The 25,505-nt window shown below is 45.9% G+C and overlaps 1 protein-coding gene across 2 annotated transcripts in view; it reads right to left on the bottom strand.

Annotated features, from left to right (window-relative positions):
* LOC138580158 (proteoglycan 4-like) overlaps window positions 1-25,505 on the bottom strand; it is a 1,214,734-nt gene that overhangs the window by 817,447 nt on the left and 371,782 nt on the right. For both annotated transcript variants that reach the window (XM_069650488.1, XM_069650487.1), the window contains exon 5: window positions 7,610-7,708. In XM_069650488.1, coding sequence (XP_069506589.1) covers window positions 7,610-7,708 — 99 coding nt within the window. The remainder of the gene's footprint in view (window positions 1-7,609; window positions 7,709-25,505) is intronic.

Raw genomic sequence — 25,505 nt, 5'->3', positions numbered from 1 at the left:
TTTCCATGATTGCCACCTCCTGTCTGCAGGACTCGAGATCGGGCGGTCCGGAATTAACAGTGGCTGCGGGTTTACCGCCACTGTTATTTCCGGACCGCCCGACCCGTAATGAGGCCCTATGACTCCACAGCAGGTCTGTGTTCCAAGTCGCAGCTTTACTACATCTAATACACTTTATAACAGCGGACAAGTTAAAACTTTCTAAAGATTTGAACTCAGGCACCATGCCGCCAAGCTGAGCGATTGTGGAGAGGGGTTCCACATCTGCTGATCGCTCTGGTGAAGCAGGTCGGGGATCAGCGGAAGCCTGATCGGTGAGCAGACTGACAGATGCTGAAGCTCCGAAAACCAGAATCTGGTTGGCCACCACAGGGCTATGAACAGGAGAGTGCAATTTGTCGTGTTCCTAAGCTTGCAGAGCGCCTGGTGAATCAGAGGAAGAGGCGGGGAGGCGTAGGCCCTCATGTTGTGCCATGGAATCTCGAGAGCATCCCCCAGGGAAGAAGCTCCAAGCCTGTTCCTGGAACCATAAAGAGGAAGTTTCCTGTTTGATGACGTCGCAAAGAGGTCCACCTCTGTAGTGCGCTAATGGTGAAAAAGGCCAGAGGGAATCTCTGTGTTCATTTCTCACTCGTAGCTGACCACCGCTCGTCGGCTGAGAGAGTCTGAGAGAGTCTGCAGTCGCATTCAGCTGGCCCGGAATGTGCACAGTCAGCAGCCAAACATTGTGCTGAATGGCCCATTCCCAAATCTGAATGGCTAGATCTACAAGGGGAGGTGACCTGGTACCCCCCCTGCTTGTTGATGTAAAACATAGATACTGCATTGTCTGTGCGGATGCGGACCACTTTGTTCACAATCACTGGCTTGAAAGCTTTGAGCGCCAGGAAAATCGCCAGAAGCTCCAGATAATTTATGTGAAATTGTCTGTCCTGTGGCGACCATAGGTCGAAAACCTGAATATGATCCATCGTCATGCCCCAACCAATAAGGGAGGAGTCCGTCGTAATGGTTGTTTGAGGGGAAGGCTCCTGAAAAGGAGCACTCACCAACAGATTGCTGGAAGATGACCACCATATGTCATCATTTAGGGTGGAACCGGGATCATTTTGGTGTCCGGGTCCACTGCCTGAAGCCAGGAGCTCCGAAGAGCCATCTGCGTAGGTCACATCTTGAGATGAGCAAGGGGAAGAGCAAGCAAGCACGAGGCCATGAGGCCTAGAAGCCTCTGGAATCACCAGGCCGACATGCTCTCTGACTGAATGAATACTTGGCACGTGGTTAACAGATCCGCCATCCTGTCCACAGTCAGGCACACTCTGCAGTCGATCGTGTTCCAACGGAAACCCAGGAATATCAGGTTCCTGAGAGATTTCCGCCAGTTCACCGGCAGCAGAAGACCGAACAGGAGCTGAAGGAGAGACTGAAGATTGTGCAAGGCTTTCACTGGAGAAGGGCTGCGCAGAAGCCAGTCGTCCAAATATGGATACACATGAATACCCTGTAGACGTAGAAAAGCTGCGATGACCGACATCATCTTCGTGAAGCAGGGTCGGACTGGCACAAGAAATAGGCCCGGTCACCCAAAATAAAAAATCCCAGCCCTCGCCTCATGACCCTTGACCACTAATGACCACACCGGAAGTGATGTCATTTAACCCCACCCCAAAGTGACATCCCGGGAAGCGATGAAACACGACCTTTTACCCCTTGACAAAATAGGATGTGGCATCAAATAGCATTGTTCCTAAGTACACTAAATTACTGTGAATCCAAGCAAACGTACAAGTGCAAATAATAAAATTGTATTGTATAGCACTTACACTTAAGCTCTTTTCTATAGAACAAATATGTATACAATATCACCCAACCCGTGTTGGTACTCATTTATCGACTTAAGAAGGATGAAAGGCTTTTTTGAAAAAAAAAATGTGGAAAAAGAAAATATTTTTTTCTCACTTTTCTTTTCTTCCAAACCGGCCCAGGCATGGGCAGAAACCGGCCCCCAATCCCCAGGGACGATTTCGGCCCGGCCACGGGCTGAAAGGCAGAGGGCCCAATCTGACCCTGTCGTGAAGACACGCAGCGCTGAGCTGAGACCAAAAGGGAGCACTCGGAATCGGAAGTGCTCCTCTCCCAGGGAGAACCGCAGATATTTCCGATGCGGGCTCCAGATCAGGATATGCACGTCTTGAAGGTCCACAACACTGAGCCAGTCGTTCTTCTGAAGAGAGGTCTTTATTTGGCAGGGCGTGATCATCTTGAATTTCTCTTGGGGAAGAGAAAGGTTGAACTGGGAAAGGTCTAGAATGGTGCACAGGCCAGCCTGGTTGGGTTTGGGCACTGTAAATAGACGAGAGTAGAAGCCATGCCCTCGTTCCACTAGGGGAACTGGTTCCACCGACTTGAGGTCTAGACGCTTCTGGACCCCGACTGCTGAAAGGGAGGATTGAAGGGTGGGGCAGGGGGGAGGGGTAAGCGGTGATGGTTTGCCACGCCTCTTCGGTGTGGTTTGCCACGCCTCCAGATGAGATGATATTCGTGTTCCCACCGGAGTCTCGTGCGAGCACCAAAAAATATCATTTTGCAGACTTTTCGGTGGAGAGACTACCTGTCCCTGATGGGGAAGCTGAAGACCGAGACAAAAATCGACACTGTTGCTGTCTCTGATGGGAGCTACCTGTCGGGGGGTCAGCTCTGCATGACCTGCGGTCCTGGAACCCTCTGAATCCTGAGGAGGACCGAGATTGGGATCCAGATCTCTGAGCTTTGACTGGAGGCTTCACCAGCACCGACAGAGACTTGGCAGTTTGCGTGCTCGCCTTAGTCTTTGTAAGCTCGTCATCCGTTGAAGAATGAAACAACCTTTTGCCGTCAAAAGGCAGGTCCAGAACTTTATCTTGGTCCTCCTTCAAAAACGTTGTTGCATGAAGCCAAGCTTGATGAGGTGTCCACCCCCAACATGAGGCATCAAGCTGAGGTGTCGACATGGTGCGTAGCAGCCTCCAGCATATCGTGCGCCAATACTCTGGCGTCTAACAAACCACCCTTAAAGTCTTCCAGCCTGTCCCCAGGAATGGACTCCTGGAAGTCTGCCAAATCCCTCCACAGTTTCATATTCGCCGCCGCCAAAATGAGCTCTGCATTAGCCTGACGCAATTGCAGCGATGAGTTGGCAAACACTTTCTTGGCCAAGGAGTCAAGCAACTTTTCTTCCTCGGCCAGAACTTGAGCTGTGGCAGCAGAGGTCGCAGAGGCCGGCTTGGATTGCAGAGTGGCGGCCGCAACCACCGTTGAGGAAGGGAGCGGACATGACACCAAGGCTACCTACTCTGATGTGTGAAGCCTTTAACGGGCATCGATCCTCTTATTTATATGTAGCCCAGTGTGGGGTTTATCCCAGACTTTGCGGGCCTCGGCCAGAACGTCCATCTGAAGGAACAGGCCAGTGCGCTCCTGCGGAGGCAAGGTGAGCGCCCCCGAAAGCACCCTGAGCGGGTGCCTCAGGTACTCGTATGTCAAGGAGTGACATGTCCAGAACCCGGTCGTGGAAGCGGAGAGGGGCTGGTCCTCACTATCCTGGTCTGCCTCAGGGTCGCCCAGAACGTCAGGTTATGGTGCGACTGGTGTCAAATTGACATCATGCTCTGCTGGAGTCTTGTCAATCGGAGACAATGGAGGCAGAGGTGGAAGAGGTGGAGGCGGGCTGGGAGGTAGAGGTGGTACCGGTGCCGGAGCGACAGGTGGCATGACTGGAACTGCCGGGGCAGGATGCAACACCAGAGGGCAGATCTCCCTAAAAAGGCCTTTAAAGTACACCCTCATGGGATCAGTGTTCATGAGACTCTGAAACTTCCCAAAAAAGGCATCCTGTGCCAAAACTTTAGGAACCGGGATGGGCAGAGGCCGCTCATGAGGGGCATACCCCCACAAAGGTAGTGAGGAAGACTGCCAAGAGGGCCCACCACCAACAGGGTCTACATAGACCAGTGGGGTTGAAGCAGGAGGAAGCGAGACCATATGCGGTAGTGGCATCTGAGCGCACCAGTCATAGGAAGGGCAGAACGGATTCACACCGTCCACCAAAAAGAAGGCTCCCAGCACCCGCCGTCGATAGCGTGCATGTGAGGGAAGAATCCAAATTGGCCGCCGCAGACCATGCACGAAGACCCGCTATTTTGTGGGCATCTGAGGAGAACTGTGTCACATGTGTGGATGAGGCATGTTTGCTGGACATCCTGTCGTGACCTTTTGAGTTGGCCTCCAAGAGAGGAACCTCGGCTAAGCTGGTAACAGAAGAGAAACAATCAGCAACCTCTCCCTGTGCCCCCTCAACAGAACCAGTAACAACGGGAAAAGAAAAATCTTCCTGGTGATGCAAGTGCATCCAGCCCTGACCATGAAGAGAAAAGGACTGAAGGGCGATGCGCAGGGCGGAGCGAAGGAGGGCGGGTTTACAGCCGCGTGCGGTACCCCGCATAAAAAGACAAGAAGGACACATTTTTCAATTTGATGCTTTTTTACAAAAAGTGCTCCGGTCCCGTCCCACAGGACGGAATGTCCCAAAAGTATGGAGGAAAGGGGACGGGACGTAGGAGTATGCCGAACGTAAATCTTTTCATAACAAACATAAAAAGGGAGTCTTTGCAGACTGTTAGAGATGACCTTGCTAGTTGCAGAGAAATGCTTGTTTATGTTTCCGTATGAGACAGTCTGGAGGCGAGAGAGAATGTTAGCGATAGCTTATTCTGTTCTTAGAATAATGTAGAGACATTTCGCCATGAATTAATAAAGTACTGTTATGCTTGCATTGCTGAAATTATAGAATGTGCACATGTAGCCTTAGTATGCACTCAGTTTGAAATGGAATGCTTTCTACGCACACAATTGAACAATGAATGCGTCATTCTTCTGTATAACCGTGCTGCTCTGTTTAGTAGACTCAGAGAATCAGGAGAATTAGAGAGAGGCAGTGGGTTCAGGTTTAGGAGGCTGTCTCATAGTGGGTTGAGAGAGAAGGGAGCAGTCTCACTTCACAGTCTTAGGGCTAGAGAGCTGGCCGTGAGGGCCTGTAGCGGTAATGCTGAGAGCTAGTAGGGGTTTTGCTATTTACTAATGCTGGGAGGGTTGGCGTAGCTACACTCATAGCTAGAGAGTGCTGATTGCTTGCATAGAGATTAGTGACATTTCTGCATTGCATACAATAAAGATGCATCTTACTTTGAAATAAGCTGATTCCTGTGTCTCTGTGATTCGCTTCTGTTTTGTTTACATAGCACAGCGCATATTTAGGATTCTCAAATATAGTGAACTATTTTGGGATTTGGTAATATGTGCACACATCTTGTGATCCGTGTTCACATTGTGTGCACATATCTTGTGACTAGGGTGCATGTGGTGCAACGCGCACAGAATTATTGTGATCCATATGTGCTTCTGGTGAGGCGTGTGCTCACATCTTTTGACACCAAAATGCATCTTCTGATATGTGCATATATCTTGTGACTCACATGCTCAGCTTGTTGCCCATGTGCTCATATTGCTCATAAATGGCATGTGCTTCAGATTTGAGACAGTTATGTACGTGTAACACACAAACACGCACACATCTACATACACTAAACAACCACTAAATTGTCAAACAAGATGTATTACATACACATGGTATGAATTCAGAAGGTGAACAGCTACCTAACCTAACTTGTAGAATGCTGTGTTGATGCCAATCCCTGCCCTGCATGTCCATCCAAAACCCATTCTGGATCTCAGGTATTGCAGAGAAGGGTCTGGGGTTTATCCTGTCTGTAACACAGCTTCAACAATAGCTCATGCCAGTGGTGGTCTGGCCTTCAGGGAACTATGGAAATGTCCTGTGGGGCTCTATACCATGGTCTTTTTTTGTGTGGGTACCCTGGTTTTCTACCCTTCTTCCCCTCCGTCCCAGTCATCCCATTCCCCTCCATCCCTCTCTGCTTCCCCCCACATTCCTTTGAAGTAAATAATGTATTCTAAAGCTTCCAGTACTCACTCAAATATATTATATGTCCGTTTTTTGTTATGCTTAACTAATTATTAATCCATACATAGCGATAGATGTGCTTTAAAATTCACTATTTAGACACATTATTCCCAAATGCTCATGCGTGGCTCCGCCCCCAAATGCCTACTTAGAAGGGTTGGACTGCATTCTCTTGGATGGTGTAATATGGCAACACTTTGAAAATCATTTCCACTGTCACTTTTGTTCTCAGTGAACCCCTGGCTCCTTGTGCCACCAGAATGAAAACTACCATATGCGCACCCCAGCCTGACCCTTGGCATCCGAGGGGCGAGAGAGCAGAACAATATCAAGGTAGTGCAGTAATTTACAAAATTGCAGGTATTTTTACTGGCAGGATCCTAAACTGTGATGAAAGGAATATGAATTCATTCTGAAATGTCTTCAGAATAAAACAAACCTTTTTTTTTAACTTAAATTGCAAAGACATAATTCATTGATAATAGGCTCAATTCAAATATGTCTCGAAAATTGGTCCACAAAGACAAATAAACGTCTGCAGCTCAGCCAAAGAGTTCTACAACTCTCCCCAACTTACACAGTAAACCTCACTACTCAAAAATAGCTTATCTTACAGTAGAGCCATCACTATGATGCAGTCAGATGAGCATCAAACAGCCCCCTCCTCACGTTACAAAATAAGTAAATACAAATAAATGCAGCTTAAAGGTTAACAAAATGTCATCTATACCAAACAAAGGAACTCCCTCAGACAGTATTCAGCAACACTCCCTGCAACATACATAGTTGTCCCAACTTCTACAAAATGGCTGATTCTATAAAAGAGCCCTCACCATGATGCACTCGGACATGCATAACAGAGCAGTTGATTGGTATCTGGGTCCCTCTAACATATACCGTTGGGGTTCTGGCAGAAAGTTTACGTTCTATCTTGCCAGAGCCAAACAGAGTAAACCGTTTAGGTATTATTTATTATGTTAGTTTACATGTTTATTTATTTTATGTTTGAAAAGTTCTATGACATCCCATACATAGGCAGATATATACGTTAGTGAATATGAATACAAATTGAAAAATTGAGAATATCCCAAAATGTATGATCACACATTGCCATTCACATCCTTTTCTGAGCCCTGTATTCCTTTCTCCCTCCTGAAAAGCCTTGTATTTGTGCTCCAGCATGCTTTTGCTCTAGAAATAACAGTACCCTTTCTGCCTAACCTGTGTCAAAGTGCTCCTTCCTTCTTCCATTTAAGGGCCTATTTCTAATCACCCCCCTTACACTGTAGCCCAGGCTAACCACTGCTACATAACTTAATTATTAAAGTTCTTGGATTCAATATGTTGTACTTCTTTGGTTGTTCTTATTTTGTCCCTTTTCATTGCAGCAGCCAGGTTAATCGTGTTATCAATACTTCATCTATTGAACTGGGCCATACAAAGCAAGATATCACTAAAGCAAAATCACAGCTTGTCAGAGGCTGAGCTAGATGGGAACACACTTTCCTTCCTGACTCATAGATCTGCTCTCTGGCCTGCCTCAAGATGGTACAACTATAGTAACATACTCTATATTGAATAAAACCTTACCCCAGAGGCTCAGTTCTATCACAGCCAGGAAAAGGACAATATTCACTGCTCCGCTTAATATCAATCTGTTTCGATATCGGTAGAGATGGCGTGTTGACACTGTAAAATGTTAACATATATTGGAAAAACACTCTTTAGAGGGTGAACATTTCAATCAATTATAGCCGTTCCCGCCTTCTTTCCCCCACCCTTACAATATCCCTTTTGTAATAACCAACATGGAGTTGTACTCTGATGAAATGTCAGTAAACTATCATCATAGTTCAAAGTAACTTATTCAGATGTGTTTCTCCAAACCTTTTAAACAGATTCCAAGGCTAACCAAGTAGGCAGCACACTTTGCACCAGTGTGGTATTTGTATTTCATTGCAGGAATAAATGTATTAAAGAAAATGAGAACCAGCAGCCAACTGAAGGACAACATAGACCTAAAGCGTGTAGCTAGAAGTTGACACAATGTATTAATAAATAGGCACATCAATGACGTAAATACTCTTGAAAGACAGTCGCAACAGTTGACCTCATGATGCCTGGGTCAACGAACGATATTGTGCAATATAGTTACATTTCCTCATCGTAGTGCCTCTTTCTTCTATACTCAGGGGACATTTAATTCCTCTGGGATGGAAACGCAGCATGATGCAGAGCAGCATATTTAAAAAAGGAAAACCTAGTGCTACAGCAACTCCCTTCCTCATGCTCCCAGGCCCAACCACCAGTCCTGAACTGTAATGGAAGAAGACATTCAAAATAAAATATTTGGGAGAGATTGCCTGTCCAAATTTGGTGTCAGCCGGAATCCATTGAGTAATGCTTGCAGAAGGCATGGAGCATGTCTCCTATAGGTGGCGTAAAGCTATTTTACAGAGGTACAAGACATTGGTATGCAACTGATACCGATTGGGCTCTCACCAAATGAGCATGCAGACCCTTGGGAGGTGTCATCTTTCTTAGGGTATAGCCGTCCAGAATACACAACAAAACCCACTGTGGGATTGTTGATTTACCAGCCTTTTGGTCCCCAACAAATGATCAGAAACCCTAGTAACTTTTGCTTGGTCCAAGTAGAACTTAAAAAAGATTTGGGGAAACAAACTGGAAGACTTATCTCCAGATTCAAGTGGAACAGAGAGACATCTTTAGCACATAACTTTAGATATGCGCTGAGAACTGTTTTGTTTTGATTAAAAACCCGAAACGGAGCCTCAGAGTACAAAGCATGCAATTCACTGATTATATGAGATGTGATCAGAGCCACTAGAAAGCTAGAAAGGAAGTCTTAAAAGTTACATACTTGATGTTGTTTCATGTCAACGGTTCAAAAGGCTTATGAACCAGGACCGAAAGAATGATACTGAGGACTAATGCTGGATGTGGTTGTTTTATTTGTGGAAGGAGCCTTTCAAGGTTATTGAAATGCCTCTCAAACTATATTAATTCAGTGAAAAAACTTGAGTCCACCAAAAGGCCGGTGCTCAGCCCTGAAAAATAGCACCTGCAAAAATCCAGTTTGATGACAGATGCTGCCAAATCAGAGAGGAAATACATAACATTGTCTAGAAAGCTTTTGGGGGCGATGATACCCCTATCAAGGCACCAGTTGCAGTATCAAGCCCACCTGGTACTTTAATGAATTTTGTAGAGTCATTTCTAGGAGTCCAAGTGTCTGAAGGCTTTATCCACATCATACTTTTGAGTCCACATTGAAGACCCTAGAATCTTCCTGTGAATTCTGTACTTTTTGAGTTTCTGAATGACTTTGAGAATCAATAGAAGAGAATCGGCCCAGTAGAGTGGAAATGTGTCTCCTTCCAGCGCCAGCTTCTCCGAAAAACCATTTTCACTGTAAAGGGTACCATGTCCCTCGACGGCCTCCGTCCGCTCTCAAGCATGTTGTCATGTAGCACGCACTGCGCATGTTACTTCAGTTCCAGTTTTTCCTCTCTCCTTAGAGCACAGACATACGTGAGGTCAAATAAACACCAGATGTTAAAGAGAGGAAGGTGTAATACAGAGAAATTCTACTGAGGGGTAGAATGGGAGTGGCGATGAGGAATATGTCGGGGGAACATCCAGTCAAAAAACATTACCGGGGGTAAGTAAATTGTCTTTGAATGGATTGTGCCCTCCGATGTATTCCTCATCTTTGATACACTCCCAAAGCAGTATGTGTAGTAGGTGGGAGTAAGAATTTTACTCATTGATGCTGTAAAGTACAGCATTACCAAATCGTGCTTCCTGTCCCGGCGCAGAGTCTGGGCAGTAATGTTTTGGAAATGTATGCAGAGAAGAACAAGTGGCAGCAGCACAAATGTCCTGAAATGGTACCCCTCTCTGGAAAGCTAAAGTGGTCATGCCCCTCGGTGAATGCACCCATAGGCCTAAATGAACGTCTTTACCTGCTAAATTATAGCATTCAGTAATGCACAGTATAATCCAGCAGGACAAGGTTTGCTTGGACACAGCCGGCCCTAGCTTGTGTCCACTATAACCAATGGACAATTGGTCGTCTTGCCTACATTTTCAAATCCTAGAGATGTAAAAGGTCAAGGCTCTGTGAGGGTCAAGACGATGAAGTCTTTCCTCCTCCTTAGATGGATGAGGTGGAGGATAAAATGTAGGCAGGACTATTTTTTTTTTTTTTAAATTTCAGTTTTATTGGTTTTACAGGTAAAACAGATACACCGCTATTATGAAAGCATTCGCGCGGAAAAAGAACATATAACCTGGAAAAAAAAACATATAAGAGTATGGCATGTGATATACTGGTAACAGCAAAAGGAGGACATCACAAGCATCAATCACCCCCTCCCTTTCAGTTGTGTCCAGGATGCGAACAGGGACATTTCTCCTGTTTCATATTAAAGTTCTTTACAGAGTTCGAATGGCAACAGTAGGCACGAGTGTTCGAGAAAAATGAAAACAACATGTTATTTATACAGGCATCAGATAAGTCTATGGGATCAAACTAAGGCATTACACACACCAATTTTCATGTGATATAGTGTGCACGGAAGTCAGCCTATTCGGTTTCCACCGAGGTACCATGTCCGTGTAGAGCAGCGGTCAAACTCTCCATTCTGAAGATGTTTCGTGCGACATTCACCCATTCCGTCTTAGTGGGGAGGGATGGTCTTTTCCATGCCATTGTGAGGCAAGCTCTTGCAGCCAGCAGTAGACCCAAGATCATCTTAGGGGCTTTTAGGATCATTTCGTCTTCCTCAATTACTCAAATAAGCCGTAGAGGACCAGTAGGGGATGTTTCTCTCTATCCTCATCATCTAGATCTTTTATCCAACTGAGGACTTTGTCCCAATAAGCCTGTAGCTTGTTACAGCCCCACCACATGTGCCAATAATTTGCGTCTTGGCCACAGCCCCTCCAGCATTGCGCGTTGACCCCTTGATACATTTTAGCAAGTCTGAGCGGGTCATACTGCTACCTGTGGAGGAGTTTGAGCGCATGAAGTTTATATTGACATGATATTGATGATTTGGTTGTCTGCCTGCACATGCGCAGCCACAACTCGTCTTGCAGGTCTGCGTAGGTCTGTTTCCCATTTGCTCCTCAGTTTGGTTGAGGGGGCTATTTTGGTTGTTATCAGGGCGTTATACATGGAGCTTATCAAACCTCTGGAGCCCGTCCAGGTGTCCAGAATTTTTTCAAAAGGCGTGAGGTCCCTCTGCAGCTGGTCCTTCCACTTCTCTTGTGACATCACCCCTTTTAGTTTTAAATATTGGAAAACTGATAGAGGGCCTATATTGAGTGCCTCCTCGAGTTCTTGTATGGTTATGAAAGCCTTATTTCTCCACAATTGGCCTGCCCGCTCTAGGCCGGCCTCATACCAAGACTGGTAGCTTAGTGGTTCGGATATGTCGTTACATATTCTCGGGACCCAAAGATGTCCTAGGGGAGAGGGCCAGGTTGTAATCCCTTTCATATCCTTATTTGGTTTCCAGATTGACCAAATGGTCCCGAGTATCGGGTGATTTCTGATACTGGTTCGCAGTTGGGGTCCAGGACCCCATATCCATTCGCCAACAGTATACAGACGAAGACGAAAATTGTCCAGGGCTATCCAATGTGAGTCCGTCTGCTGTCTCAGGTGAGGGATTAATATTTGCAGCTGAGCCGCTCTGTAATATGATTTCAAGTTCGGGAGGCCCACTCCCGCGTCATCCTTCCTGAGACACAAAAGGGATTTGGGGACTCTCGGTTTTTTACCTTGCCACAGGAAAGCCAACAGGGACTTCGTCATTTTGGTGAAGAATTCTTTAGGCATCTTTATAGGGAGCATCTGAAACAGGTGTAGGATGTTAGGGAGAATCACCATTTTGATGGCGTTTAGGCGCCCCATCCATGAGATTGTGAGTTTGGCACAATTTTTCATATCGTTTTGCAATGTTAGTGACATAGGAGGGAGGTTAGCTTGGTACAAAGTATCGAGGTCTCGGGTGACGTTGATGCCCAAGTATCGCAGGGTGGTCAGGCTCACTTTCATTCCTAGTGGGGCGAATCTTTCCACTTCATCGTCTCTGCTCTTATCAAGCGGGAGCAGGATTGATTTCCCAGTGTTGATTTTCAAGCCTGCCATCTGTCCATATTCTTCAATAATATTTAGAGCTGCCGGGATAGATTCGAGCGGGTAGGTGAGATGAAGCAATATATCGTCAGCATAGAGACCCAACTTATATTCCTTGTCTCCGACTCTGATCCCCCGGAGTCCGGTGTCCAGTCTTAACCGTTGTGCCAAAGGTTTGAGAGAGAGGACAAACAGGATGGCGGACAGCGGGCATCCCTGTCTCGTTCCTCTTTCCAGGGGGAACCATCTAGAATAGCCACCATTGACAGAGACTGATGTTTTCAGGGATGAATATAAAGCTTTTATAGCAAGGTGGAGCCTCGGGCCGAGTCCCACCTCGATAAGTACCTTTTCTAGAAAGTCCCAGTCCACCCTGTCAAAGGCCTTCTCGGCGTCCAGTGACAAGAGGGTGGGGTCCCCCGGCATGCCCTGTGCTTCGTGTATCAGATGGAGTGTTTTCCTCATGGTGTCTGCCCCTTGTCTTTGGATCCCAAAGCCAACCTGATCCGGATTCACCAGTCGCGGCAAATGGACTTCTATTCGGGCTGCTATGACCCTTGCATATATTTTGGCATCTATATTCAGAAGCAATATGGGACGATATGATTCACATAATTTCGGGTCTCTGCCTTCTTTTGGAATAACCGTTAGCAGTGCTTGTGCGAAGGAGGGGGGCACTTTGCCTGTTTCAAAGATTTCGTTAAAGAGCGTTGTTAAGAAGGGGACAACGTACGCGGTGAAAGACTTGTAGAAGCCAGGGGTGAATCCATCATCTCCAGGAGACTTCCCTGCTTTGAGTCTCTTGATAGCGTCGGCGACTTCTTCTTCACTTACGGGGACGTCGAGCGCCTCCGATTCAGCGCGTGACAACGATGGTAGTTTGACGTCTTTGAGGTAATCTTCTATGGCGCCTGGCGGAGATGGCGGGTCACAAGTGTACAAGTCTTCGTAGAAAAAAGCGAACGCCTCCTGGATCCCTTGGGGTGAGGTTTCGGTGGTGTCTAGGAGTGTGCCGTCCATTCTCTCTATTACGTTCACCCACCTCTCAGCTCTCTATGCGCGTAATCTTGCTGCTAGAAGAGCATCAGCCTTGTCACCTTTTTCGTAAAATTTTTGCTTTAAATACTGTAGGGTTTGGGTAATTTTGCCGACTTCCAGTATTTTTAGTTCTTCTCTGAGTTCCTTGGCTTCATTGATGTATTTCGCTCTTTCATGTGGGTTTGATTGTGCCTGTTTCTCTACTGCGCTCAATTTCTGCCTGATATTTTCTTCGATCAAGGTTTGCTCTCTCTTTTTGTGGGCCCCCTCTCTAATAAGAACACCCCTCCATGTTGCTTTTGCTGCCTCCCATACCGAAGTTTTTGCAATCTCCCCAGTGTCATTGGAGATGAAGAATTGTTTAATTTCGTTTTCGAATTTGTCTCTAAATGCCGTGTCTTTCCACAGAGAGTCGTTGCACCTCCATTTAGTGTTTTGGGGAATGTGCGTCACCCATCGTATCTCTGTCATAACCATATCGTGATCTGACCACGAGATCGGACATATTTCTGCAGCAAAGGTTTCTCGTAGTAGGTTTTCGGACAGGAACAAGTAATTAATTAGTGTGAGGGTTCCATGGGGAATGGAGCGGAAGGTGAAGCCGCTGTCTGTGGGGTGGAGATGACGCCAACTGTCAGTTAGCCCAAATGTTGAGAGCGCTACTTTCATATCGGTGTCCTCAGCTGGCCGTGGTGGTTTGAGTGCGTCTGTTTCACTTTGTCTGTCTAGAGCGGGGTCCATCCACATATTGAAGTCTCCTTCAAGGATTGTTTGCCCTTTTGCCATATTAAACACTTTTTCAATTGCTTTGTGGAGAAACCTCTTTTGGCCCTGGTTGGGAGCATATACCGTGGCCAGAGTGACAGACACGTTCTGTATGAGCCCTGTAATGACTGTCATTCTTCCCTCTGTGTCAACCCATGAGCTTTGGACCGACATGCGTAGATTCTTATGAATTAATATCCCCACTCCTGCCTTTTTTGTTATACCGGAGCTCCATAGTGTATAGCCAATAGGTCTACCTGGGATTGCCCTCTCTTGTCCTCTTGGGTAATGTGTCTCTTGGATGTATAAGATGTCAATCCTGGAGCGCTTAAATTCTCTTGCTACCAAGGAACGCTTCGTAGGGGAGTTTAGGCCTTTAACGTTCAGTGTGCCTGTGCGTAGTTGATCAATGTTATGTGTGGTTGCCATCAAGGCTTACTGATGAAGATTTCGCTATTCTCTGTGCCTGTCGTGTTGACTCTGTGGACTCTCGTAGCCATGTGGTCGAAGTGTGTTCCTTGCCAAACTGAGTAAGTGCTCTTAGGTCGACACCTATTTGCAAATGTATCCTGCGTTCTGTAAAAGGAAATTGTAAAAGTCTACCCCAAACCCACTCCCACCCACCAAGAACAGAGTGGCCCATTGTAGGGTCACCCCTAAACATTCCGTCCCGCGGTGTCCGATGCAGTTGGGTTGACATCACCCAACCGTTATCGAACCACCAGTGTGAACCGCACAACAATCGGTCCGTTCTCAATAAAAACACATCATAACTTAAACTTTCGAGCCCTCCAATCGAGTCATTCGATGCCTGGAAGCATGAGGCCTCCTCCATTACCGGCCAACAGAATCTCGAAAATGGCCCTTTCCGCCCAGGTGTAGTCGAGATCTTAAACATTTCCCCCCTTGATCCCAACCTGTACCTCAATTTGCATGACTCCGCCCTCCAACCTCTTACTTGGGTCCAGCTTGGGAGTCAGCGTAGTAGAAGTGTCACCCAATTCGCTTCTGTCGTTTGAATTGCCTCCTCATAGTGGATGATCAAAATAGTGAAGTCAGTGTTCCATGTCTGATGAGGCGTTCATCCTCCTAAACTTCCTGGAACCCTGCATTCTCCATCTTCGCGGGCCTTTAGTTTGACAAGTTTCTTCAGCATTCTTCTTTGTTGGGATAGTAGTTCCATCTGCTTGGGGGCCTAGTAATTCAGTAACGGCGTTGGAAATGTCTCTTTCCGAGGTGAGTTTCATCTTCGTGCCGTCCCATTCGAATGTTAGTGAGAATGAGTAGCCCCACCGGTATCTGGCACTTTTATCCTTGAGAAATTTGGTAATTGGTTGGCATTTCCTTCGTAGCGCTAGTGTAAGGGAGGACAGGTCTTGGAAAATGGTGATGAGTGACCCTTCCAGGGAAATCTGCGGTGCAAGCCTGGCTTTATCTAGAATGCGGGCTCTATCTGCATAATTGTGGAACCGGGCCAGGATGGACCTCGGCCTACCCGGTTTACCTCCGGCTCTGTGGATCCTGTCATTTTTGGGTTCATCTATTCCATCGTCTTCAAACAGAAGTTTCAGAATGTCATGTAGGGTTTTTTTGAGGTGTGTCTCTGATTCTCCGTCCACCTCAGGAACACCAAAGACACGTATATTGTTCCGACGCTCTCTATTTTCTAAATCATCGACTTTTAGCCGGAGTTCCTCCTCCCTGCCCTCAATTTCCAAAAGGCGGTGGTCGACCTGCATTTCAAGGATGCCTGAGGAGGTCTGATTGTGCTCAACCTCCTCGATTCTTTCCTCCATTTTGTCAATTCTGCTTGTGATCTTGTCAATCTTATTGCCTATGTCTGCTCTCATCCCTTTCATTTCCGAAAGGAGGTCGGCAATGTCACCCCTGGTCAGTGCAGCCTCCAGATTTTTGGAGGCCATGGTAGAGGATTCGCGCAGGGGCGGTGCTTCAGAGACCTGATTATACTGAAATTTGGCCAATTTCTGTTTAAAGTCCATAGATCTAAAGTGGGCCAGTAATCCGTTAAGCAGGGCCCCAATAGTGCTGGAACGAGTCTGCAGCGAGCCAAAGGAGCGGCAGAGGGAAATCTAAGTCGCAGAGTGGATTTCTGGGTGCAGGGTTTGTAGCTCCTTACCTCGGTCACTGTGTGCACAATGAGTGGGTTGCCTGATTAACAGGAGTAGGAGAGACTCATTGCTGTGATGTCCACACTAAGCGTGTGAGGGGTCCACCTACTGACGTGGTTTGGCTGTCGGTATTGGGTGAAGCAAGATGTCCAGCGTAATCGAGGAGGGCACACGCCCCAAGGTTTGGGGGCCCAACCCTCAGCTTGCCAATTGTCACAGTAACTGGGCGAACACCACCATGCTATGTGGCCCTATGAAGAGGGGTCCGTCCCGTAGGTCTGTGTTGCTTTTCCAATTTTCCCCCCAAGGATGTCTATTAGAGGCCTTGTCCCTGGTCCTGCAGTCTGCGACGCAAATCTAAGGGGAACAGGTGCTTGCCGAGCTGGCCGCCCTCCTTGCAAATGTTTTGCTGTCTGCTCACTGGAGTGACCCGTTACTGTAAGAAGGGGTGGTCGCCCTTTTTCGTCTCGGGTCTCATGGGGATCCGCGGCTCTGCGGGGCTACTCCGCCCCAACCGCGGCCGTCCGCACCGCACTGTTGAGAGGGTGTAGGGTGGTGTAGGGAGGTCTCTCGAGCTCCCAAATCCGTGAAACCGTCCGCGGCTCATCCGCCAGGGGTGAGAGCCGCCCCGCTGCAGATTTGTAGGTCTCCTTACCGCTACAGCCCACACGAGCCGTGCGCAGACGGGGCCTCCCCGCAGACCGGGAGCGCATCTCTGCGCACCATCGGTGCTCCAATGTCCACGGCTTTCTCTGCCGATCCACCGTTCGAAACTGTGCAGGGGGGAAGGCGCAATGTGTGCGCTGTGCCGCTGCCGCTTCCAGTCACTCGAAGCTGCCTGTATTTGGATGCAAGTCCTCCGCAGAGCTCCTGCTAGGCGGGGCCTACGCTGGGCTCCACGCTTTCGTTTCGTTTCAATGTGGAAACGGGGGAGCACTTCAGTTGATCGGTGCGGGGTGAAAACTCCACCGATTTGCTCTGGGTTTTTTGCAACTGGCGGAGGGCACCTTCCCAAACCCTCGTCTCGAGTCTCAGCTGTGCGGGGGTCCTAGAAGTGGGGGCTCAGACCTCTCGCAGGACCTCTGATGAGCGAGCTCAGACGGGGCACGACATCACCCGTGCGCCCCCTGGTGGCCAGTCAGCAGGACTATTTTTTAAGCAAGATGAAACTCTGATACTATCTTTGTAAGAAAGGTGGGACGGTTTATAGTGACTTTTTCAAATGCCATATTTTCGAATGCCATTTTCTCGACACAATTTCGCCGTTTTTTTTTTTTTTTTTTTTAATGGTTTTAAAAAAATGTTATTATTGACATTGGGGGGTTCCCCCTAACCTCCTTTTTTTATTGACACTTTTTTTTAACTAACGAAACCAAAAAAAACATAAAATGTAAAAAAAAACATTAGAAATTTTTTTTTCCCCACTTTATGTTCGACAAATTGGCATTTCGAAAATATGTTTTTGAAAAATTAACCGGATACCAGGTGGGACGGAATCTCAAAATAACCTTTTCCTTGAAAAAGGTGATAAAAGGTGGCTTACACAAAAGAGCCTGAAGTTCAGTGACTCTACACGCCGATGTAATAGCTGTGAGATTGACATGGTGACAAGAGGTAGACACAGACACAAGGAATGAGTTCAAAACCCTTTATTCAAGACAAGGGCTTGGGATGAATATTCCTTATGGGAGTTGTTTCAACAATAAAAGAAAAAAGAAGAATAATAGTCCAAAGTCTGTCAGTCCAAATGAAAAGAATGTCTGCGTCTAACCTACGTTTGCCCTCACTTTCTAGAAAGTTACTGTGTAGGGGTTTGGACAACATAAAAAAGGGTGCAGTAAATAATATCAGGATAGCACAGTAGTAGTTATACTGCTTTCTTCTCAATGTTCATCAAACTATATCGGAGCTGTCCCACAGCTCCCTTTCCCAAGCTTAAACGACTTGGGATCAACAAAAGTTCAATAAAGTTCGAACAGTTGTAATCAAAACCTATCCATAGATTTTAAACAGTTCTCATCAAAACCTCCTTTTAGGCTTCTCCAGGCGTTCCTTTTCCCCAGACTCAAAAGCCTTCTCAAATACAATTTGCTTTCCAGTTCACAGTTCACTTTTAAAACATTTCTCAAATTTTTTCCGGTTTGTATCACAATTTCACAAAGTTCACTTTGTAGGCTTTGCACAAGACTCTCTTGCTCTTCATTCATTGGGGATCCCTTCCCCAACAATTCCACAACTTTAACACTTTGCCGATTCTTTCAGTTGGAGACTTTCGAATGTGCACAGTTCAGTTAGCTCTATGTGTCACTACTCCGCCACCTTGGCCTTCATGGGATCGGGCCACGCTTCAAAACTTTCTCAAAACATATTAACAGAGCATGTCCCAGGCACTCTTTAACTTTGTTTACTTCCTTGTACCTTCAGGGCTCCAGCTCTTCCTGTCTAGCGAAGCTCCCTTTTCGTACATTTCGTCAGCTCCTACTTTTCTCCCCTTTACTTTCGGAGAGTAACTTTCTAGTCTAACAGAGTCTTTCAACAACGTGTAAACGTACACATGACCACTCTGTTACCTTATTTTCTTCTCACTCTTTCTGTAGTTGCACATTACAGTTCAACAGTTCACAATGGACAATTGAAGCTTTCTCTTGAGCGCGTTTTTCATCCTACGCTTGTCTTTCTCTTGCTACAAATGATCTGTCGCACTCTGCATCTTTCACCAACCGGGTTCCCTTCAGGGAATCCTTGTTCGCCCCTTCAACACTCCTGGGCAGCATTGCTGCCCCAGGGGAAAAGCACCTTTCAAGGACTGTTTATTTAGAGATCAGCTTCCCACGCCGTCCCGTCCTGGCTCCTTGGAAACACGGCTCCCTCGCCACGCTTTCTCTAGCCTTCTCAAACCAGGGCCTCTCAGCATCTCGGTGCTCTGTTCTCCAGCAGCCTATATCGGGGTGCTCAGGCTTTCCCAGTTGCCTGCCAGCTCGTTTTCTGTCTCAGGCAGGGAAGTCATTTGGGGAGTTGCAGGGGTAGCAGCTGCTACCCCTGGCTTCCCCTTTGCTACCCCTAGACCTGTCTTTGCAACCCCTGGGCCACTGGAAAAAGAGGCAGTCCCAATAGCAGATATCTGTGTTGCACCTGAAAGAGGCGGTTGTAAATGCAGCAAAATGTGGCACCGCTTTTTCACCTGGAATCTAGATGTCATTAGCTGGAGAACTAACAGGGATGCAGGAAAAACCATGACGCCGCCATCACTAACAGGTTGGCAGTCCATTAATGAAGTATGCCTGAATGGTTGGGATCAGAGGCGGGGCTGTCTGTACAGCGCATACCCAGTACTGTAGCAACAGGAAGGCTATGGGGGTTAGGTCTAGCTAGTTGGGAATGGATACGAGCAGCCTACAATACTCAGTGACAGCACAACATGAATGCAAATATCTCATCAGTGTTTTCATGGCTTTTGTACATCCAGTGAGCCACTGGGCCTGTGCTGAGAGGGGTGTGCCTCAGTGGCTTCTGCCACCAATCCAGCTTGGGCACTGTGTGACCTGACCCGGATCTGTCAGACCTGCATCACAGGCACACTGTGGATAGACGCAAGGTGATATAATTAATTTACATGAAGTTGCCCTCCGCCTTTGAAATAAACCATCTGTTGCTTCCTCAATCAAAATATATATATATATATTTGGAAGGATAGCTCAGGGGCAAAATACTTGATTTTGGTACAAGAGGATACAGTGCAACATGGGTTCACTTCCTGTTCAAGTGCGTAGAAGCTTGAGGAGGCTCGCATTAAACAAGATATAAGCGAGCAAGTAAAACAATAAAATTGGCCTTTTCTAGCAGTGATGTCATGGAGCTGCTGCTACTGTTTACATTTTAAAATTTTAAAAACCTGCAATTATTATGACCTGCAACACATCCTTCCCCTCTAACTCGCATCTAACAAAAAAACACTGAGGGTTACTTACCAAATACGCAAAACAAAAAAGTGATTGGACAATCAAATGACTAACTATATCTACTTAGTTAGATTCCAAATTAGCAACCCTTACATCGCAAGCAAAAATATTACTTTATAAATATGGCAAATTTACTTATAGTCATATTATGACATATTATAAACAAAATGTAGTAGCCATTATTACCTATTGTTCGGAAACAGAGGCCCATAGGAAGCAAACTTTTTGGGGAAAACTTGAAGCTCGATTTTGGAAGCAGGTATTAAAATTACCAAAATGCACACCTATTACCTTAATAAGCTTTGAAATAGGGGCTCTGTCATTGTATGTTCACTCTTTATGGAAAATGTGTTGTTTGCTTAGAAAGTGCCTATTGGAAAACAACTCAAATAAAAGTATTTTTGCCTCCTATCTATTTTCTTCTCCACACGATTATCCGAGAGACTGGTGACCTTCATACTAGATGCTCGAGCTGACGTAAACATCTCCCTTGAGCTTCTAATTTTAAATCCAGTAAGAGCAAAGAACAAATTGTATCAGCATGACTGGATATGCACACAATTTAGATTTTAGAAATCAATTTTTAAGATTTGGGCAAAATCTTTGGCCTACTAATGATATATTGGCAAGGCGAGGTATCATCCTAGTGAACAGAACTTCTGTCGATTTTGCAATGACAAGGCTCAAAGAGAAAACCTACGGCATCTGTTTGTTGAATGTCCTGCCGTCGTTTCAAGACCCTCCTCCATACCTATCTTCCATTGTCTGTGAGCGAGGTCTGGCGAAATATTTTTACTTCGTCCAGAATAGCAGTTAAAATAGCGCTTGTGCACAAGTTTGGAATCTATTCTGCATCAACCAGCAATGTAAGGGGGCTTTTCAACTAAACAGGATTGAATGTATAAGGTGTGGAAGATCAATATCTATACAAATGTCTAAGAAAAGGTGTCTGAGCAATGAACTATGGTTAATTGTATTTGTTATCATGTAAATAAAATGTGTATTTTTAATGACAGGATCAAACCTCTAAACTAGCACTCATCAATAGATAACTGGATACTGGTTTTATGAAGTGTTGTTTTAACCATTGTGAATCGTTATTCTTGGTTTTATATTTCTTATTATTTAACTGAGCGGCATTTTAAAACATTTCAATCTATGGGATAATATTACATATGTTACCATGTATAACAAACATTCTTTGTATATACCATGATCCCATTTTATGATTGCATATGTTACCATGTATTTCTTAATTCTTTGTATGTTTTATGATTCTTTTTGAAAGGTTGAAATACGTTCAGCCAAATAGAAAATAATAATAATTTTAAAAAAGTGTTGGCTGGAATGTTTCAAATCATTCATAACCACTGGCACAGCTCTGGGCAACCCTCCAACCCATTGTTTTTTGGGTTAGACTTGTGTTGGTCAGTTGCTGTTTCCAGTCTGTGGGCACACACTTGGCAAGCAGTGGATGTCTGCGCTTTGGGGTTTAGGTCTCTTCGAAATGCTCTGTCTGTTTAGAGCTTAAATCGAGTGATGTACAATAGTTCGGGTTTTTGTGTTGGATGTCTGCTTACATTCAAAGTAATTTCGTAATATGGTCCTATACACACTGATATTAATGCTACATATGCTGATCCATTCTTGTATGAAATGTACATCATATTACAGTGTTATCATAACCATATGTGTCTTAGTGTACTGAGGAACAATGCTATTGTGATGCCACTTCCTATTTTGTCAAGAGCTGAATGATTGTGTGCCATCACTTCTCTTGAAGTCACTTGGGGTGTGGTCTAGTGACATCACTTCCTGTGATGTCATCAGATATCACGGTACATATGATGTCACTTCTGCTACCCCCTGGCATTTTGGTGAAATGACGTCCCTGGTCTCAGGTTCCTTCTCAGGCTCCAACTCATTCTGATGCTTTCATACGGCTACTCCTTTAATACACCTCAGGAGTATTAACAGGCTTCATGTTGAACAAGTAGAATACAGGGGATAACAGGTGTCTGGTAGACATTGGGTCATATAGGCACTGGTATGTTGGGTAGGGGTTTGTTCACAGAAAGGGGGGATGAGCAGATTGCCATGGAATATGACCTATTTGATTTCTCTCGTCGAGTCCACTCTTTGTAACAATGGTGGGAGGGATAATGGCATGAGAGTGTGATTTCTTCTTTTTCTCTTTTTGTCGTGGATGGAGATATTAGAGAATGGAGTGATGGGTTTCTACAACAATTTGCAGAGGCAGAGGGAGGGGAGGATATATGCAGAGTGATATTGGAATTAAATGGTTCCCTGACTTACTGGGAGAGTCTCTTATTCGTTGATTCTTGTTTTTAGGATCAGATTCTAAGGGATGGGTATTATAATATCCTATAAAAGCTTCAGAACAAGCCTTGTCCCCCTTTCCTAAAGATGTGTATCGCCCAAGGGTCCACCATGTGCACTCCCTAAGGATCCCTCATCCAGGTGATTCTCCATCGCTTGTCCGGCCCCAGGGTTGAGATCCAAGAGGGATGGCCCTTCCCTGGCCATCTGGATAAAGGATCACTGGGAATTACATGTGAGAAAACCCTCAAGTTTCTCACATAGCCGTGAGGAAATCCGTCTTGAGAGTTAACATGTTTAGAGGACATAAATGTAGCAGATCAAAAGGAGCACACATGAGGAATTTAAGTACAAGGTTCAAGTCCCAAACAGGTACAATAAAAGAGACTGGTGGGAACACATTTGTAAGTCTTTTTAAGAATTGCACTACGGTAGGGATCTTGAAATAGGATCCTTTGTCTGGGGGGTGCATAAAAATGAATAGCGCCGCCAGGTATCCTTTCACAACCTGGAGCCCCTGGTTGGCCAAATGAAGCAAAAAGGACAGCACCATTTGTATGTTACAAAGAAACTGATCTACATGCTCATCTCTGCACCAGCTGCAAAACATATTCCAATGGCAGCGGTACAAAGACTTAGTTGCCGGTTTCCTTGCCGAAAGCAACACTTCCATTACGTCTTACGGGAGGTCCCAATCTTTATATCTCAGCCTCTCAGAAACCAGGCATGAAGTTTGAGAGTCCTGATCTCTAGGTGAAGTATGCAACCTCCCTCCTGTGTGAGAAGGTCCTCCCTTTGGGGAAGATGAATAGGAGGACAGATGGACATGTCCAGAAGATCTGGGTACAACGTCCTCCTGGCCCAACCCGGAACAATGAGGATCATGACTTTCCCAAACGTCCTCAACCTCCTTATGACGCGAGGAATGATGGGGACTGGAGGAAACGCGTAGAGCAATGGAAACTCCCAGTACTCTACGAACATGTCTCCCAGAGCTCCTTTCGGAGGAAATTCCCTGGAGCAGAACAGGTCCCACTTCCTGTTGAGACTGGACCCGAACAGATCCACTTGAGGGTTTCCCCAAAGGGTGAAGATCTCACAAAGGATTTCCTGAACTAATTCCCACTGATGGGAGACTGTGCTCTGCCTGCCAGAGTGTCCGTCATTGTATTCTCTTCTCCGGCCATGTGAACGGCTGTGAGAAAGATTCCTTCTTGCAGTGCCCCAAACCAGAGCTGCATTGCCTCTCTGCACAGTGGTAGTGACCCTACACCTCCTCGCTTGTTGAGGTAATAAGGCCCAAGCATCAAAAGTAATGCCTCGCCATTCTTCCAAATGCTGACCGAGCCTGCCCCCCACAACAGTCCTGTTGACTAAGGCCTCACAGAGGTTTTGAGGCAGTTGCCAAAGCATATGATGGCAAATAAGCTATCGCTTGAGCGGACTTTGCACCACAACCTCGTCTGTCCACCTCGAGGAAACCTTTTCTGACCTCTTTGGCTTGACTGACCTCTTGGCCTTCCAAAGGAAGCTTAATGACGACAGGCATGTCACGCTTTATCCTTGGGAAGTGTTGTGAGCCGGTTGCAGCTGCCGTATTGCCGCACTAAGTGACTTGGCCACCTGCTTTAGATGTCTGAAACTTCTCCAAACTCTTGTCAGGTTTGCTACCAAAGAGATGACACCCATCAAAGGGCATGTTCAATAACCAAGACTGAGCATCTGGCGCAAAGCCAGATTTATGCAGCCAAGCAAACCTGTGCGTAACTGTACTAACTGCCATGGCGCTGCTGACCTGACGACACACATTTGGTCATACAGCTTAGTGGTCATTACAGAAATGATGTTGAGACCATCAATAACATCTACAAAGCCATCCAGGATTGGATGGCTTGTAACTCTCTAGCCTTAAACAACAATAAAACCAAACTAATGATAGTACCCTCCAAGAACACCCAGAGCAAACTAGATACTGATTACTCCAACTTCCTTATTGCAGCCAACATCATCACAGTCCAGAGGAAGGTAAAAACTCTGGGAGTTGTCTGAGACGACGAATTATCCATGAAGCCGCATGTCTCTTACATCAGGTCTAGCTGCGGACTGATCAATAAGCAAATCAATTACATCCGTCCATTTCTAACAGCCGAAAACTGTGCTCTTCTATCCACAGCGTTGATAAACTCCAGACTGGACTATTGCAATAGCCTATTGTCTGGTACTACTGCCGCAAATATCCAATCCTTACAAGTGGCCCAGAACAATGCCGTGCGGACCATCTTCACTCAATCTCGTCGCTCCCATATCTCCATCTTCAGGAAGAAGCTTCATTGGCTACCAGTCAAACATCGCATTACACATAAAATGCTCACTACGACACATAAATGCCTCTCTTTCAGCAGTTCCATCTACTTGTCTGAACGCATTAACATCAAAAGCAATGGAAGAAATCTTCGTTCATCCTCTGCCACAGTCCTTGCTTCCTCCAGATTTAAGACCGCAAAATTTGGAGCCACCACGCTTGACGTTCAGGGCTCTCTACTATGGAATGCTCTGACGGCAGGGCTACGACAAATCAAAAACTACCTCCTATTTAAAAAAGCCATAAAAACCTACCTTTTTAACATGGAGTCATCCTTATGACCCCTTTCTCATCCTGCTTGCTCTCTCTTGTTGTCCTGTCTATGTCTCTGTTTTTTTTGCACCCTGAGGCCTACAGGGCATGCGGCGCGTTATAAGAATTAAAATAAATAAATAAACAAACTGTCAGCGGAATCTAGTCCAGATTGTAAGGACTCACACATGGCTGCTTCGCCATCCTTAATAATGTTATGGAACCCTTCTCTTTCCTCCCCTTTGGGGAAGTGTTCTGCAGCCATGTCTATGACGTCCAACAGTTATAAGTAAACTTTGCTAGGGCACAAATAGTGTTCATTGATTTCAATGCCATGCTGCTGGCAGAGAAGACTATTAGTGAGAGTGTTGAATCTCTTATGATATGATATGATTATTTATAACGCGCTTAATACCCAGAGGCTTATCGTCTCTGTCCAGAGGTATCGTTGGATAGGCGGCAGACCTGG

The sequence above is a fragment of the Ambystoma mexicanum genome, chromosome 3p (genome assembly GCF_040938575.1).
Source record: "Ambystoma mexicanum isolate Mex_15411 chromosome 3p, UKY_AmexF1_1, whole genome shotgun sequence".
NCBI classification, from domain to species: domain Eukaryota; kingdom Metazoa; phylum Chordata; class Amphibia; order Caudata; family Ambystomatidae; genus Ambystoma; species Ambystoma mexicanum.
Note: the sequence above shows the minus strand (reverse complement) of the source record. Positions and strands in the feature narration are given on the sequence as shown.